Consider the following 18,311-nt stretch of genomic DNA (forward strand, 5'->3'; position numbering starts at 1 on the left):
CTTGGACGGGTTGAGCTTGAGTCTGTTACTTCCCATCCAGATCCGTACGGCTTTTTAAAAAAATCTTTAAAAAAAACTTTTTCAGAAAACTGAAATAACTTTTCTTTTTCTAAAAAAACGTTTTTTGGATAGTTCTACAAGTCAGCTAGGGATGCGGTGGCTCAGTGGCTAAGACTCTGAGCTTGTCGATCAGAAAGGTCGGCAGTTTGGCAGTTCGAATCTCTACTGCTGCGCAACGGAGTGAGATCCCGTTACTTGTCCCAATTTCTGCCAACCTAGCAGTTCGAAAGCACGTAAAAAATGCAAGTAGAAAACTAGGGACCACCTGTGGTGGGAAGATAATTGTGTTTTGTGCTCCTTCGGCATTTAGTCATGCCGGCCACATGACCACGGAGACGTCTTCGTACAGCGCTGGTTCTTGGGCTTTGAAACGGAGATGAGCACCGCCCCCTAGAGTTGGGAACAGCTAGCATATATGTGCGAAGGGAACCTTTACCTTTACAAGTTGGTTGCTGTAACTTACCTGAATTGCCAAGCTGTTTATAGAATCGGTATTCTAAATGTAGCTGAGGAGCTCTGGATTTGATAGGTTCCTAGAAAGAAAGAAAAAAGAAAAGTTATAAATCCTACAGCCATACTTGTTAATGAAACAAGAGATAATTGCAAGCAAGCAGAGAATGTGAGGCAGTGATTGTGAAAGGCTGCAGGCTTATCTGACTGAATGGGACATGCCTCTAAGTCAATGTTCGCATAGGAGAAGACCATTCACCAAGCTCCTCAAGCCAACTCAGCATAGAAGATGGATGGTCATTAAAAGTCCACTCATCTTCTTTAGTCTGAACCTCCAATTGTGTAGCAACCACAACTCCCAGAATTCTTTCTAAAAAACCAAAATGGCAATGCCAGCTAGGCATTTGGGGATCCGGAATCCCAACACTTCTGGAAAGAATGCAATCAGGAGGACTATATGAAAGAAGAAGGGACAAATTGTTAAGAATGGCTGTGATAGCAAAACCGAAGAACTCACCAAGTTCTAACTCTTTCCACTAATTATATGGGGGTGGTGGAGATAGACCAACATATCACCAATTTTAGAAGCACGGTCACATTAGTAAGCCTCAACAAGAACAAGCTGGAGCCTTGTGGTACTTGAAAGGCCAATTGTTATGAGCCAAGCATTTGTGGGATTTTGATCAAACCAAATGGAGAACAAACCCCCAAACGTTTCACTGCTGCTCTCAACTTTTGAAGTGTCACTAGATTGCCTGGCCTACAGAAGGACAACTTTAAGACTTGTGGACTTCAACTTCCAGAATTCCCATGCTGATTGGAGAATTCTGGGAGTTGGATGTCTACATATCTTAAAATGGCTAAGGTTGAAAAACATTGATCTAGTTTATTAGGAACTAGCTGATAACCCGGCGTTGCCAGGGCATTTGTTTATAGGGAGCAAATGTCCGGACCAAATGTAATTTCTAATGTTGGATTTTCCCCTTTACCAGAGGGAGCGCCCTTGTGGAAGACTGACGCCGTTACCATGGCAACTCCACTGCACTGTACAGTAGAAGCCATTTTACGGCAGTACAGTAGAAGCCATTTTAAGGTACAACAGGTTGTATCTTAACAGAACACACACCTCAAGGGGCTTTAGGGCTGTCTTGCCCCCACACAGTATTTGCTTCCAGAGAGTAAGTCATCTGTGTACCAAGTTTGATTGAAATTGTTCAAGTTGTTCCAGAGTCTTTTCCCGTGTAAAATTGAGATTGTTTTGGCAACGTTTCAGCGAGGTCTCACTCGCCATCTTCAGGCTGGGTTTTGGGCTTAAAGTGTGATCGGAGCTGCCGTCTTTCTATAAATCTTGGTGGGGTGTGTGGAGTGCTGGCTTTGTTTCAGTTAAGTGGAATGATTGGTTGTGTGGTTGTATCATGATTGGTAGATTGATGCTGGCTGTGTGTCTATTGTTGTTTCGTGTTGTAATGGCCTGGGTGGTGGGTGGGGCTCGTTTGTTGACTAGAGCTGGTTTCTAGATGTCTGGTAGGCGGGAGGTATCGTCACGTTTATTCATGTTGTGGGGGTGTTTCTCTATTTCGATAGCTTCCATAATTATTCTCTTGTTGAAGTGTTCTGTTTTGGAGCTTAACCTGGTTCCTTCAAAATTAATTTCATGTCCTGTAGCTTTAAGGTGCTGGAAAAGGGAGGAAGTTTTTTCTTTCTTTTTTCTTACTGTGTTCTTGTGTTCTGCGATGCGTGCATTTATTCTCCTGTTTGTTTGTCCTATGTATGTTGCAGGGCAGATTTTGCATGGTATTTCGTAGACTCCTTGGTTTTCTAGCTGGATTTTGTCTTGGGGTTTCTTAAGATGTTGGCTATTTTTTGGTCACTGTTGGAGGCTGTCTTGATATTGTGTTTGTGCAGAATTTTGCTGATTCATCTGTGGTGCCTTTGATGTAAGGGAGGAGGGCGATGCCGTTGTCCTGTTCTGTGTCTTGGTTTTTGGGGGGAGTCTCTCTTTGGATTAGATTGGTAATTGTTTTTCTTTGGAATCCGTTGGAGATTAATACGTTTGTGAGAGTGTGTAATTCAGTTTTCAGGTGGTCTTTATCGGGTAGGCGTTTGGTTCTGGAGATGAGGGTCTTGGCTACAGAGTTGATCTGTGCAGGGTGGTGATGGGATTGTGCGTTTAAGTAGCGGTTGGTGTTTTTTTCCCCCAAGTAGATGGTGTGTCCTAGGGAGCCATTGGGTTTTTTGTAGATTAGGACGTCCAGAAAGGGAAGTTGGTTGTTTGCTTTTATTTCCATGGTGAATTGTATTTTGGGGTGTAGGCTGTTGAGATGTGTGAGGAAGTTGTCCAGTTTTTCTTTCCCGTGTGGCCAAATCACGAAAGTGTCATCAACATATCTAAGCCAGAGTTTGGGTTTGTGTTCAGATTTATCTAAGACGTTAGTTTCAAAATATTCCATGTATAAGTTTGCGATGACGGGTGAGAGGGGTGATCCCATGGGTGCTCCTTCTATCTGTTTGTATCTTTGTCCATTATGGATGAAGTATGTGTTGGTTAGGCAGTGATTGGTCAGGTCCAGGATGTGTTTAGGGGAGTTGTTCTAGATAGCTGTCAAGGCTTCTTTTATAGGCACTTGGGTGAAGAGGGATATGACATTGAACTAAAACAAAGCCAGCACTCCACACACCCCCACCAAAATTTATAGAAAGACGGCAGCTCCGATCACACTTTAAGTCCAAAACCCAGCCTGAAGATGGCGAGTGAGACCTCGCTGAAACGTTGCCAGGACCAGCTTCAAAACCCGACAACAATATGCACTAGAAATAAGCTTACCAACTTGATTGCTACATATTCATTTGTGTAGAGGTTCTTCCCTGTAAAATAAGAAAGGGAATTAAGACAAGGAAGGAGAGAAAAACAAACATTTCCCATTTAGGATCACCGCAGTGGGAGATCACAGGAGAGAGTTCTGTGCAGAAAATATACTAATTTCTGACTTCTAATTTAGGGGCATAGTGGTGGATTGAAAAAAAGACTGCATAAGTCATGAACACAAAATCTGCTTATTGAACGACGACGATTCATTGACCGCAAGACCAGATTTAAATCTCCTGCAAGAAAACCCGTATGCAGTGAATGTCCCCTTTTGGTTGATGCAAAGTAAAAACTCACACAAGATGAAAAACAACAGCGCCTTTCTTTTAGAGGCAAAAATATAGAAGAGGTTTGCCACTGTCTTTTTCAAATGTCCAGTCTAGCTACAGCCAGACCCTGGCATTTTTCTGCAGTGTCCCTTTCAACCTGATCTGATCTTGTTTAGCTTCTAAAATCAGTAAAGACACCCCCCAGTTGCCAAACTCACAGATAAGAAGGGAGAGGTTTCTCTTTTTAAGAGTCCAAGGACGGGAAATGTCAACTAAACAAAATCACACATGGCTTTCAAAACTGATAACCTGACCATGATTCAGTTTATCAGCCATTTAAGGGTCATCTCCTTTTTTTAACCACAAAAAGGAGGATTATATCCTTTACTAGCTGGATACCCATTCTTTGCAATGAAACTATGTGATCGGACAATGCAGGAGAAATCCAGTTTACTCTGGTTCAATCAGTTGACTCAGTGGGGGTCGGTGATTGAACACATAAGGGAATATCACTCCCACCGCCTTGAGTCCGGCAGCAGTTCCATAGGTGGAAGGCATAAAAATTTTGGTGAGCTACCGACATTTAGTACTGTAAGGAGCCCCAGACTGCTCCTGAGTAAAGGAGTGGAATGCCTGCCAGTTTCAACTGAGGTAATAGCATGTGAGGCAACTGGCAGTTGGAACAGAGTTCTTTTCAGGTGGGGAGGGGGAGTAGAACTCCTTAGCATCAGAGAGGGTTAATTACTGTGTAAATAATACTAATGATCTGATGGTCATTTTGAAAAATCCTTTCTTAGCGAGCACCTAGAAGCCAAGAGGAACATGCGTGCCAAATTTCAAGTTTATAGGCTTTAAGATTCTGGAGATTTTGCAATGTGTGAGTGGCTTATATATATATATATATACAGTAGATTTCCCACATTCATGGTTAAAAGGTAAACACAGGACTTGCTTCACAAAGAGAAAGGACTGTAAATCAGGCCAGTGTAATATGGGGCCTGCTGGCATTTGTAAAAAAGTCAATTCAATTCAATATTGCCACACTTTGCTGATGCCAGGAAGAATCGGCTGCCATTATCCTGGAAGACCTGCTGATAAATCTCACCGATGACGCCAGGTCCATCATTGCTGCCAGTCTGCCAGACACCAAACAACTAACTGGCACACCAGCTATTCCTTTGTGGCCCACAATTATTTTTAATTTTATCAATGTAATCCTTTCTCTAAGCTGTGCAGGCCTGCTGTAGACAGAAACAGACGATTTATGAATGCAAGCAGCCTAGATGAAGTCCATGTACACACAGCCATTGTATACACAGCCTACTCAAACACATTTAGAGAAACAGTGCTCACTACTATCTTGGTAGGGATTCCTCTCATCATACAGACTTTATTTCCTACTGAAATCCTATAAGTCAGGCCCTTTATTCTGTATCCTACACTCAATGAGATATACCAGTGATGGCGAATCTTTTTGGCACCGAGTGCCCAAACTGATATGCGCGTGCATGCGCAGGAGCACCGGAAACCCGAAGACAAGCTAGCATGACTGTTTTTTGGGCATTTGGGGGGCTGTTTTTGGCCATTTTGGGGGCTGTTTTCTGGCGCTCCAGCACCCACGAAGATCAGCTGGCAACAGCGCACATGACCACAGAGAGGGCTCTGCGTGCCACCTCTGGCACACATGCCATAGGTTCGCCATCATGGAGCTATATCGTAGGTAATCCTCGATTTACGACCGCAATTGAACCCAAAATTCCTCTTAAATATAAAAAATTCCAAGTTTCCACGGTCACTTCCCCTAAAAATTGCTGACGGTTCTACTTTGTCTATTAATCTTCAATATTAGTTAATATGAAATTATTGGTTAATATCTAATTCCACTGAGATTAAATTAGAAACCTCATTGCTGGCTTTCCCAAAAGTAGTAAAAGCTGAGGCCAAGCCTCTGGGGACTGAATGGTCACCATTCCACTTCAGGTTTAGTGAGTTTGAGTTTTATTAAATTTATATACCGCCCCCCTCTCCCCACAGGGACTCGGGGCGGTGTACAGACAGTACATATAAAACAACAAAGCAAGAACAACAAAACATTAGACAACCAACATAAACATACGGTCTGTATATATTAGATGGATAATATGAGATTCTATATAAATTGTAAGTGAAGACTGTGGTGAGGGAGCACAAAGGTTTTGTAACCAATCGGCACGCTGTATGTAACTGGAGGATGATTTTTAATGTTTTATGTCTGTTTATGTTTGCTTGTTCAAAAATAAAAAAAATGGGGGGGAAAAGAGTTCAAGGTCACCTTATTTCTTTCCCATCCTTTATCAGGTAATTGACTTTCTGGTTTTTCCTTGATTAGGTTAAAAAGCCTTAGAACAATTATTCTTTGATTTAGGGCACAGATTTCTGTCTGAAGTTCTTAATCATGGGTTGTCATTCCCAAACCCCATTTTTAAAGCATATAACAGAATATAGAATAACAGAGTTGGAAAGGACCTAGGAAGTCTTCTAGTCCAACCCCCTGCTTAGGCAAGAAACCCTACATCACTTCAGACAAATGGTCATCCAACATCTTCTTAAAACTCACTTAACAATTTTCTTGCTTAGCAACAGAAAAGTTGAGATCAATTATGATTGTAAGTCAAGGACTACCTGTTAATACTGAATAACAGACTCAATATTTGCTCATTTCCTCTTAGAATAGAATAGGGTTGGGATCTTGGAGGTCTTCTAGTCCAACCCCCTGCTTAGGCAGGAAACTCTACACCACTGCAGACAAACGGTTATCCAACATCTTCTTAAAGACTTCCAGTGTTGGGGCATTCACAACTTCTGGAGGCATGCTGTTCCACTGATTAATTGTTCTAACTGTCAGGAAGTTTCTCCTCAGTTCTACGTTGCTTCTCTCCTTGATTAGTTTCCACCCATTGCTTCTTCTTCTACCCTTGCCCCATTGTTTCTGTTCAGATGTACACCCTGTTTTCCCGAAAATAAGACCTCCCTGGATAATAAGCCCAATCGGGCTTTTGAGCGCATGCGCTAAAATAAGCCCTCCCCAAAAATATTGCAACACAGCAGCAGCCTTAAGGTGATCACGCTCAACGTCTCCTGCACCTCAAAAATAATAAGACCTCCTCAAGCTGTTCCACTGATTAATTGTTCTAACTGTCAAGAAATTTCTCCTCAGTTCTAAGTTGCTTCTCTCCTTGATTAGTTTCCACCCATTGCTTCTTCTTCTACCCTCAGGTGCTTTGGAGAATAGTTTGACTCCCTCTTCTTTGTGGCAACCTCTGAGATATTGGAACACAGCTATCATGTCTCCCCTAGTCCTTCTTTTCATTAAACTAGACATATCCAGTTCCTGCAACCGTTCTTCATATGTTTTAGTCTCCAGTGCCCTAATCATCTTGTTGCTCTTCTCTGCACTCTTTCCAGAGTCTCCGCATCTTTTTTGCATCGTGGTGACCAAAACTGAATGCCGTATTCCAAATGTGGCCTTACCAAGGCATTATAAAGTCGTATTAACACTTCACGTGATCTTGATTCTATCCCTCTGTTTATGCAGCCTAGAACTGTGTTGGCTTTTTTGGCAGCTGCTGCACACGGCTGGCTCGTATTTAAATGTTGTCCACTAGGACTCCAAGATCCTTTGTGAGGCTCTTCAGCCAAAACTCATAATTCTTCCGTCTTTCTCCGCGCAATCCCTCTTGGCCTACGTAGACCATCATCCTAGAAACACACACCATGTTCCCAGGGACTAAATCCCTTCTGTCAACACCGTGTCCACGGCCAGCTACTCCTGTGTGATATTTATATTTTATTTCCCTCTCCAGTCTTCATCTGTAAACTGGAAGGATGGATACAGACCAAAAGGAACCTTTTAAAAATATGTTGGAATGGTGGATTCATTTCAAAACACTCAACTAACAAGCAGGCATTCAAGGCTTTCTTTTTTAAGGCCGATGGGTGGAGAGCTTAATGCCCTTCAGGATCTAATTCCTTTGTTGGCCACAGCAACATTGCCCAATTTTCTCTTTAAATGATACGTTTATAAAGCCCTATTTAACACTTAAATATTTGCTTTTACGTGGGTGCTGACTGCAAACATGCAAACCGAAAACAAGTCCTGAATGAAACCAGTACCACTCTAGCAGGCTTTGTTTTTTTGTTTTTTGTTTTTAAAAAACACCTCTGTATAAATTTCACTTTTCTTAGTTCGATTGAAGTCACAAACAAAAAGTGTGAAACTTTAAGAATGCCGTGAAATGTTGATTGAGCAAACAGATTAGAAAGGGGAGGGGAACAGGGGGAGGATGAGGAAACGGGAATATGTACATTACCTCCTTAATTAGAGCTTCCAGACATGGAAATAGGATACCATCAAACATGCAGTTGACAAAAACTTTGGATATTTTTAACATTTCAGGGGCCTAAGGCAGCAGTCCCCAATCTTGGCTTGGTGGGCCAGCTGGGGGAGGGAGAGGGGAATTGGGCAAGTGGCAGGCCGGCGCACAAAATGAGGGCGAGCGGCAGGCTGGTGTGAACACAAGGGATTACCCACCAGTCTGCTGCCAACGCAGCCCAATTCCAAATAGGCCATGGCCAGGTAGTGGGCTGCGGTCCAGAGATTGGAGACCCCTGGCCTAAGGGACAAACTGTCCTCCTTAAAACCTGTAGAAGGCCGAAGTATTGATTTTCTCCTTAAAAGCTCGCGACGGCATACATGCATGTGCCCACACTCACAATGCAATGCGCCTTGCAATGCACATGTGTGCATGACCCCTCCAGTGCTCTCCCACCCCACCCCCAGGCATGTGTGTGATCCCTCTTGTGCTCCCCCTGTGCATGCATGCGACACCCCCGTGCCCCGTTTTGGGCCTAGCAGGCCTCCCTGAAGCCTCCTTAAACCAAAAACGGGTCATGGGGGTAGGTGGCTACGCCCCTCCCCTGCGGTCTGCCCCGCTTCCCGTATATGCGCGCCCAACCCCTCCACCCATCCCATGCATGCGCGCGTCTCCCGCATGCACAGCAGAGACCCAGTGGGTGGTGTGTGTGCATGCGCAGTGGAGCTGAGCTGGGTGAAGGCTCACGTGCCCGCAGAGAGGACTCCGCGTAGCACACATGCCATAGGCTCGCCATCACGAGTCTAGGCTTTGACCATTTTTGGAGTATGGCCGTCAAGCTGCAATGAAAGCGTTTCGAATAGTCCTCAACGTAGAACAAAAATTGGGTCTGGAATTCCATTGCTAACAAGACGATTGCTAACCGTGTCAAGAAAGGTTTTAAATGGGGCAAAACTCACTTAATAAATGTCTCACTTAACAACAGAAATTTTGTGCTTGTAATTTGGGGACTGTAATAGGAGCCATGGTAGTGCAGTGGTTAAGAGTGCAGTATTGCAAGCTAATTCTGCCTATAGCCAGGAGTTCAATACTGATAGGGTTCAAGGTTGGCTCAGCCTTCCATCCTTCCGAGGTGGGTAAAATGAGGACCCAGATTGTTGGCTGACTCTGTAAACGGCTTAGAGAGGGCTTTAAAGCACTGTGAAGCGGTATATAAGTCTAATTGCTATTGCTATTCCAAAGAGTTATTAAAAGAATGGTTGTGAGTCAAGGATTACTTGTATGTGACCCTTGAGTTAATGAAATTTGCTCCTTCGTGCATCAAGAGATTTGGAAGATTGCTTCTTCAAAAACACATCAAAAAAACATCACATGATTATTTTTTTAATCATAATTAAATATATTTATCGCCCCAAAATGCATGTTCTCCAATAAAAGTACAAGAGAGGCAATTAGCAATAACTGGGGATGAGATAAAAAGCAAATTTGTTTTGAATTAATACCAAAAAATCCCTATGTTGAATTAATTCAATACATTAGCTAGGATTGCCTTTCCCCCATCTGAGCTCTGCAAAATACACCTAGGGTGGACAAGCCAAATCTCCTTTCTATAAAGGTAAAGGTTCCCCTCGCACATATGTGCTAGTCATTCCTGACTCTAGGGGGCAGTGCTCATCTCCGTTTCAAAACCAAAGAGCCAGCGCTGTCCGAAGATGTCTCCGTGGTCATGTGGCAGGCATGACTAAACGCCAAAGGCGCACAGAACGCTGTTACCTTCCCACCAAAGGTGGTTCCTATTTTTTCTACTTGCATTTTTACGTGCTTCCGAACTGCTAGGTTGGCAGAATCTGGGACAAGTAACAGGAGCTCACTCCGTTACACGGCGCTAGGGATTCAAACCACTGAACTATCGACCTTTCTGATCACCAATCTGTTTTTTTGTTTTTTTTTACAAAAAAACCAGCTATCCTATTATAGAACAGGGGTCTCCAACCTTGGCAAAATTCTGAGAGTTGAAGTCCTCCAGGCTTAAAGTTGCCAAGGTTGGAGACCCCTGCTTTAAAGAACCGTTCACTGGCTGCTCCCTTCTCCTCCTCCTGGCTAAAGAGGCCCATGGGCCGTAAATATTTCAATTATATTGCAACGTGCTGGAGGTCCCACACAAACTTTTAATGTTGGAACATGAATACATTTAGTCATTGCTAAAAAGCTGTGAGCCATCACCATTACCCCCCTCTTCCCAAAGTAATTTGTCCTTGCATTTCATTCCTGCAATGCATCATTCCAGCACCTGCTCCCTTACATCATGCAGACTTCCTCGCTGACCTTTGATTTGTAAATACTCACAAGTATTTACAATGAAGGAAGGAAGGAAGGAAGGAAGGAAGGAAGGAAGGAAGGAAGGAAGGAAGGAAGGAAGATTGCAATAAAGTAGGGAAGATATGCTTTTATTTCCAGGCCTGTTACACACCAGATTTGGGTATCCTTGGGAGAGAAGCCAATGTACTACCACCATTGTTATTGTTAGTTGCGAAGTCGTGTCTGAGCCATCGTGACCCCATGGACAACGTTCCTCCAAGCCTTCCTGTTCTCTACCATCCTCTGCAGTCCATTTAAGCTCATGCCGACTGCTTCGGTGACTCCATCCAGCCACCACATTCTCTGCCGTCTCCTTCTTCTTCTTCTTTTTTTTGCCCTCAATCTTCGCAACACTAGGCTCTTCTCCAGTGAGTCTACCACCATACTCATGAACAAAAAAAGAACCACTCTGGGTGGGTGGATAGGTATGTAGATAGATGATAGATGGATGGATGGATGGGTGGGTGGGTAGGTAGGTAGATAGATGATAGATAGATAGATACTCTGTTTTCCTGAAAATAAGACCTCCCCGGATAATAAGCCCCATTGGGCTTTTGAGAGCATGCGCTAAGCCCTCCCAAAAAATGTTTAACCGCATTGAGCAGCCTGTTCCCATTTGCTCTGGTTGCTTGCCGCATAAACAACATGAGGTGAGGAGGCAAGGCCGGAGCGAGGGAAACATGCCCCATGCATCCCATATGCCCTTACCCAACGGTCACTCCTGCAACCCTAGCCACCACGCCTCTTCTGTCACGCTAATGGCCGCCGCAAAGAGTGGCAGGCCCAGCAATGCGCCACACAGCAGCAGCCATGAGGTGACCACGCTTGCTGCCTCCTGCACCTCAAAAATAATAAGACCTCCCCGAAAATAAGACCAAGCACTTATTTCAGAGGTCAAACGGGGAAACACAGTAGGTAGATAGATAGATGGATGGATGGATAGATAGATAATTGAAGGAGGAAAATTTGAGAAATGATTATAACCTAAAGGCATGTTGCATTAATTGTAATTAATTAATGTTAATGACCTACACCCACTATAGCAGTGTTTCTCAACCTTGTCAACTTGAAGATGTCTGGACTTCAATTCCCAGAATTCCCCAGCCAGCATTCGCTGGCTGGGGAATTCTGGGAGTTGAAGTCCATACATCTTCAAGTTGACAAGGTTGAGAAACACTGCACTATAGGGTTTTAATTAAGTCTCTTTCAACTGCTTAGCAAACCTGGTGAGACAAGGCAGGTGCGCAGTGTCCCCCATCACTTGTGGCAACTGAGTGTGCAGAGTGAAATGAGGAGGATCAGCGCTGCTCCTTCCCCACTGCAGCAGGAGTGAAAAACTATGAGAAAAACGACGCCGAAATGCTTACAGAAACAAAAAGCAGGTTTGCTCTGCCTGGGAAGCAGAGAAAGCATGAGAAAAAAAGCTCAGGCTGGAGCCACCCTTATTTACTAACATGAGGAAGGAGAGGGAACAGTCAGCTTTCCAAAACTGTGTTACTACAGCCTGGGTCAATAAAGCAGAGTTTATTTATATTCATTCAAATTATATGATTTCTATGGCCACCCATCTCACACAAGTGACCAGGATTAAAAATGCAACAAAATAATAATCAGGTGTCTAACTCTTCATGCCCAAGGACAAAACCACTCGCAGAAGAAGAAAAAAGGCACAACAGCAATAGCAAAGCTCATTTAGCCTCCTGACTCAAACACCCGGGGAAACAGCCAGGTGCCTTACAAAAGGCAATCAATCAATCAATCAGAATAGAACTGGAAGGGACCTTGGAGGTCTTCTAGTACAATCCCCTACTCAAGGAGGAGATCCTATACCAGTGATGGCAAACCAATGGCATGTGTGTCAAAGGTGGCATGCAGAACCCTGCCGTGCGCCCTTACTGTCGGTTTCCTCGCCTCCTGCCTCCTTCCGGCGCCGCTGTGGTCAGGGGATCCTTTCGGCTTCTCCGCTGTCTTCGGGCGCTCCGCAGCGCTTGAAGAAGCCGTGGTTCGCCGCTCGACCCCTGAGGGGAGCGGCGGAGCACTCCTGCGCTTGTAGAGCCTCTGTGGCTGGGCTTGCCTCAGAGAGGCTTGTGCCCTAGGTTTTCCTGCTTGCCCGGCAAAGTCCTCACTGAGTGACCCTGGTCTCATTCAGTGGCCAGGGCAGCGTGCCACCCCAGAGGGCTTGTGGCAGTCCTTCTGGCCTGTTAGGAGGAGGCTGTCGCGGTACAGGGAGGCAAATCGCGGGTCCAAGTATTTCCTATCTATTTCTTTCCAAGTTGTTGGAGCTCCAGAATGGTCAACCGTCCAGTTGAAGGACTGAGTCGATAACTGGGCAGTACCTGGTGACCAGGGTGTGTCCCAAAGAGCTTATCTGACTCAGTCCAATCAACGAGAGGACAAGGTCAACCCATCCTGGATACTCCTCCACCTCACTATGGAGAATCAGCCCCAAAACATCCTGAAAATGGCACAGAAAACATCTTGAAAACGTCCCCGAAAATGGCCTGAAAACAAACCAAAAACGACCTGTAAACAACCCCAAAACGGCCTGAAAAACAACCCAAAAAACACCCTAAAAATGGTCTGGAAAACAGCAAAAAAACCCAGCATGCACACGTGTTCCGGTTTGGGCACTCGGTACCGAAAAGGTTTGCCATCACTGCCCTATACCATTTCGGACAAATGGCTGTCCAGTCTCTTCTTAAAAACCTCTAGTGAGAAGCACCCATAATTTCTGAAGGCAAGCGGTTCCAGTGACTGATTGTTCTTACCTAGGAAATTTCTCCTTAATTCCAGGTTGCTTCTCTCCTTGATTAGTCTCCTAACCTAAGAGGGTTGGGTCTGTCCAAATTTCATAGGGCAGACCTTGCCACTGAGAACACACAACTCTTGGATCTAGCACAGAGGTGTCAAACTGGTGGCCTGCGGGCCAGATGCGTCTCACGCACGCCACGCACGCCACACCCACCCTGGTTCCGTAAAGGCAAAAAAAATTGCGATATGCCACATGACGCAATTGAGTTTGAGATCTATGGTCTAGCATGATGATCTGAAAGATCTGGAGCATGCTTCTTCTACTACAGGTCCTCCTCGACTTACAAACTGGTCACTTAGCCACCTTTCAAAGTTACAACAGACCCTGAAAAGGCTACTTATGACCTGAGTCGAACTTCCAACATCTGTCTTGCCTGTCACCCATAGTCACATGACTGAATTTTGAGCGTTCTGCAACTGGCCATCATTTATAGCTGTTTGTAGCGTCTCACAGTCATGGGACTGCAATTTGGCACTGATCTGCCAGAAATCGGCATTTACTTCAAGTTTCTGACAAAAAGCACCCCATATCAAACAATGGGTTCGCTTAACAACCATGATGTTTGAGTAATGACAGCGGCAAAAAAATCATAAGATCCTTCACAGTCATGTAATGGCCAATGTCATGACTCACCATCAAAATTGCTGGCTCAATTACAGTCATAAGTCAAGGAGTTATGCCGAAAATAAGACAGGGCCTTATTTTCGGGGAGGTCTTATTATTTTTGAGGTGCAGGAGGCGTCGAGCGTGATCACCTCAAGGCTGCTGCTGTGTTACAATATTTTTGGGGAGGGCTTATTTTAGCGCATGCGCTCAAAAGCCCGATTGGGCTTATTATCCGGGGAGGTCTTGTTTTCGGGAAAACAGGGTGTACATCTGAACAGAAACAATGGGGCAAGGGTAGAAGAAGAAGCAATGGGTGAAAACTAATCAAGGAGAGAAGCAACGTAGAACTGAGGAGAAACTTCCTGACAGTTAGAACAATTAATCAGTGGAACAGCTTGCCTCCAGAAGCTGTGAAAGCCCCAACACTGGAAGTCTTTAAGAAAATGTTGGATAGCCATTTGTCTGAAATGGTATAGGGTTTCCTGCCTAGGCAGGGGGTTGGACTAGAAGACCTCCAAGGTCACTTCCAACTTTGCTATTGTATTGTATTGTATTATTATTGTAAGCCCTACAAATAGCTTGGTCCTATGTTGTATAAGTTCAATTCTAACATATGGAATCTATTTTGGACTTGGCCTATCTCAAAGGGCTGGCAACAGTCATGAAAGCGTGTACTTTCCCTTCCTTCCCTCTTTTGTATATGAATACTGATGTCACATGCCAAAGATCCAGACCTGATATTGTGACATTACAATATGTATGTTGTCAGACTTCCTGGATCCAACTCCAGAATGAATCTTTTTTTTTTTTTTTTTTGCTATTATCATTAGAGCATCACAGGGGGATGCTTAGTAGCCATGAAATCTAGGAGCTGGTAAAAATAAAAACAATTAACCACTGTTGATAAGAAAGACAAACATGCTAAATGGTGGGTGTAACAGTATAGACAGTCCTTGACTTAACGACCACAACTGAGCCCCAAATTTTGTTGTTAACCGAGATATTTGTTACGTGACTTTTGACCCATTTTATGATCTTTCTTGCCACAGTTGTTAAATGAATCACTGCAGCTGTTAAGTGAACAACATGATTGGTAAGTGAATCTGGCTTCCCCATTGACTATCCTTGCCAGAAGGTCGCAAAAGGGGATCACATGACGCCAGGACACTGCAACCGTCATAAATATGAATCAATTGTCAAGCATTTGAATTTTGATCGTGTGACCCCGGGGATGCTTGCAATGATCATAAGTGTGAAAATAGTCATAAGTCACTTTTTCCAATGCCATTGTAACTTTGAACGGTCATTAAATGAACTGTTGTAAGTCAAGGACTTACAAAACTTGGGGGGGACGGGGGAGATCACAAAATACAAAGGCCTGCAAATTGAAGAACGACTGTGGCAAAAGAAAGCAAAGATTGTAGTATGTGTCTTGGGTGGAACTCCAAACACCACCAGCATTGACAAAATCCCCACCAGTCAATTGCAAAAGGCAGCTTTACTTGGGACAGCTTACATCCTGCGACGATACCTTCAACTCCATCCAAAAATGACATCTGGCTATCCCTGGTTGTTGGGAAAGACTTGATAGGTGGATAAAAACATGCCAAATCTAGTCTAAACATCTGCCTGACAAGAGGACAGAAGGTAAGGAAGCTCACAACTGGCTAAGAAGAAACAGGGTGATTTTATATTTCCCAAGTAAGATAAAAAAGAAACATCACTTCAAAGTTTGTTGCTGAAGCTCAAGTGCATTTCAAACTCTTCTTCATCAGAAGCAGTTAAAGGCAAACTGTTCAAATGACTTCATGTGTTATAAAATGCAACACTTTAATATCACGAAACAGAGTGGGCCACTTGGCAATTTTACCTATCGTATTTTTGGGAGTATAAGACACACCTCCCCCCCCCCCCCAAAAAGGGTGAAAATCTGGGTGTGTCTTATACACTGAATACAGCATTTTTGGCTTACCGAAACCCTGCCCATTTTGCAAAATGGATGTGCAGAGGGTTTGGGAGGGTTGCAAAGTTTGTTTGTTTGTTTGTTTGTTTATTTGGATTTATATGATGCCCTTCTCCAAAAGGACTCAGGGCGGCGTACAACATTAAAAAAACACACATCCCAAAAGTTAAAAAAATTAAATACATATCCAAAAAAAACAAACCGAATTTAAAAGACAATGCATTTAAAATAAGTTAAAATTAACAGGCCAGGCCGGCTTGCTGGAAAAGCCAACTTTTTAGGGCGCGTCGGAAGGACCGGAGGTCAGGGATTATGTGAAGCTCCGGGGGCAGCTCATTCCAGAGGTGCTCCTGGGGGCTGGGGAGGGTAAAAAAGAGCAAAAAACAACCCAGTTTTTCCTCATTTTAGCCCCCCCTCAGCCCCCAGGAGCACTCTACAAGCCTCCCAAAACTCTACATCCCCCCCCTTTTTTTTTTGCAAAAAATGAGGCGTGCAGAGGGTTTGGGAGGCCTGCAGAGTGCAAAACCTTTTAAAAAAAATTTACCTCTTCAAAATCATGGTGCGTCTTATACTCTGGTGCGTCCTATAGTCCGAAAAATACGGGTATATTTAATTTTAAAGAGGAGCTTTCCATTCCCTGTCAATATCTCCCCCTCACCATCACAACCCCTGCAGAACAAGGCCAAAGGATTAAATGGAAATGACAGTGTGTACCAAAGGTCAGGCCTATAGATAAATTTATTACAGAAATCACATTAAATGTTGAACTCATTACCATTTTTTTGTAAGCACTTCCTCATTCGTTTGACTTCTGATCTTTGAACATTCCTAAGTACAGTAACTGTAACACAGTCCCTGAAAATAATTCATTAATAAAATTAATAAAACACCAATTGATCACAGATTGATCAAACTCAAGACCCGTAGGCCGGATCCGGCTGGTGGGGTGTTTAGATCTGGCCTACGGGGCCAACCTGGAAACAGCAAAGGACAGGCCCACGACCCTCCCAAACTCCATTTTAGCTGGCAGAGGGTTGCAGGATGCCGTCACAGCCAAAAATGCAGCTTGGGAGCCCATTTTCACTGGCAGAGTGTTCGGGCCACCCCAAGCACTCCCAACACAAATGACGTTGAACTGGCCATGCCCACCTTGGCCTCCCAAGTTAAATACAACCCTGATGCGGCCCTCAATGAAATTGAGTTTGACATCCCTGCTGTAAAGGATTTTCAAAACTCCTGTTTCCAAAAAGTTGATTCATCAGCCAAGAGACTTAATCTCTCTCTATCAGAGGTGGCATTCAGCCGGTTCCGACCGGTTCAGACGAACTGGTAGAGGAGATCATGGGTGGGTTAGGATCTAACCCCAGCTCTACGCCATCATATTTAGCATGTTTTTGAGGCGCAAGCAACGCACAAGCACAGAAACCCGGGCGCATGCATGAAAGGTGTGTGTGTGTGTACAAAGCGAGCGAGCGCAGGGCCAACCGGTGTTAAAATAAGTGAAACCCACTGCTGCTCTCTCTATATTTCTATAATCGCCCTGAGCTCCACCGGTTAAATGGGTGAATGTAGAAATTAGCATGAAAATAGGTAGAATAGAAGTTGCTCTAGGTATAGTTGCCTGCCTAATTTGCCTGATTAGTTTGTATGTATGTTCCAATGAATTCCTAAGCAAACAGAAGCTAATCCAACCTCCGCATGTTACAAAGCTAAACATCATATGGAAAATAATTTACATTTGTTTAGATTCAAACTCAAGAGAATTATGAATAACCAGGTGCCAAAATTTAGAAAGCACTCCAGTTAATTCACTGCTACTTTTTTTTTTTACAGCAAAGTTGTTAATAAACTGGAAAGAGGTAGATATGAGTCATTTGATTCAAAAATAGACAGAGGAAGATAACCTCCTGACCCTTCTAATCTCTCCATTTGTTTTTGCTCTTTGGTTTACTTTCAGCAACTATAACTGGTCCTTGACTTACAACCATTTGTTTAGCCACCCGTTGGAAGGTATAGGTAAAGGTTCCCCTCGCACATATGTACTAGTCATTCCTGACTCTAGGGGGCGGTGCTCATCTCCGTTTCATAGCCGAAGAGCCAGTGCTGTCTGAAGACAACTCCGTGGTCATGTGGCCGTCATGGCTAAACGTCAAAGGCGCACAGAACGCTGTTCCCTTCCCACCAAAGGTGGTTCCTATTTTTCTACTTGCATTTTTACATGCTTTCGAACTGCTAGTTTGGCAGAAGCTGGGGCAAGTAATGGGAGCTCACTCCGTTACGTGGTGCTAGGGATCCGACCCGCCGAACTGCAGACCCTTCTGATCGACAAACTCAGCGTCTTAGCCACTGAGCCACCGCGTCCCTTTGTGGAAGGTATAACATCACTGAAATAAACGACTTACAATCGCTTGCCATAGCTGTTCAAGCATCCCCAAGATCACATGATCCAAATTCAAGCCCTTGGCAACTGGCATGCATTTATGACGGTTGCAGCATGCCAGATAAAAATAATCACCATTTGTGACCTTCCCAGCTGATTTTTGGCAAGCAAAGTCAATGGGAGGAGCTGAATTCT

At 44.1% G+C, this 18,311-nt stretch overlaps 1 protein-coding gene across 3 annotated transcripts in view; it reads right to left on the reverse strand.

The window, feature by feature from the left end:
• Nucleotides 1-18,311, reverse strand: part of CSNK1G2 (casein kinase 1 gamma 2) — a 133,154-nt gene that overhangs the window by 36,976 nt on the left and 77,867 nt on the right. For all 3 annotated transcript variants that reach the window (XM_081959701.1, XM_081959702.1, XM_081959703.1), the window contains exons 3-4: nt 3,335-3,375; nt 524-593 (exon numbers count right to left, since the gene is read on the reverse strand). In XM_081959701.1, the coding sequence (XP_081815827.1) occupies nt 524-593; nt 3,335-3,375 (111 nt within the window). The remainder of the gene's footprint in view (nt 1-523; nt 594-3,334; nt 3,376-18,311) is intronic.

Source organism: Natrix helvetica, assembly GCF_964273705.1.
Source record: "Natrix helvetica genome assembly, chromosome: 1".
Taxonomy (NCBI): domain Eukaryota; kingdom Metazoa; phylum Chordata; class Lepidosauria; order Squamata; family Natricidae; genus Natrix; species Natrix helvetica.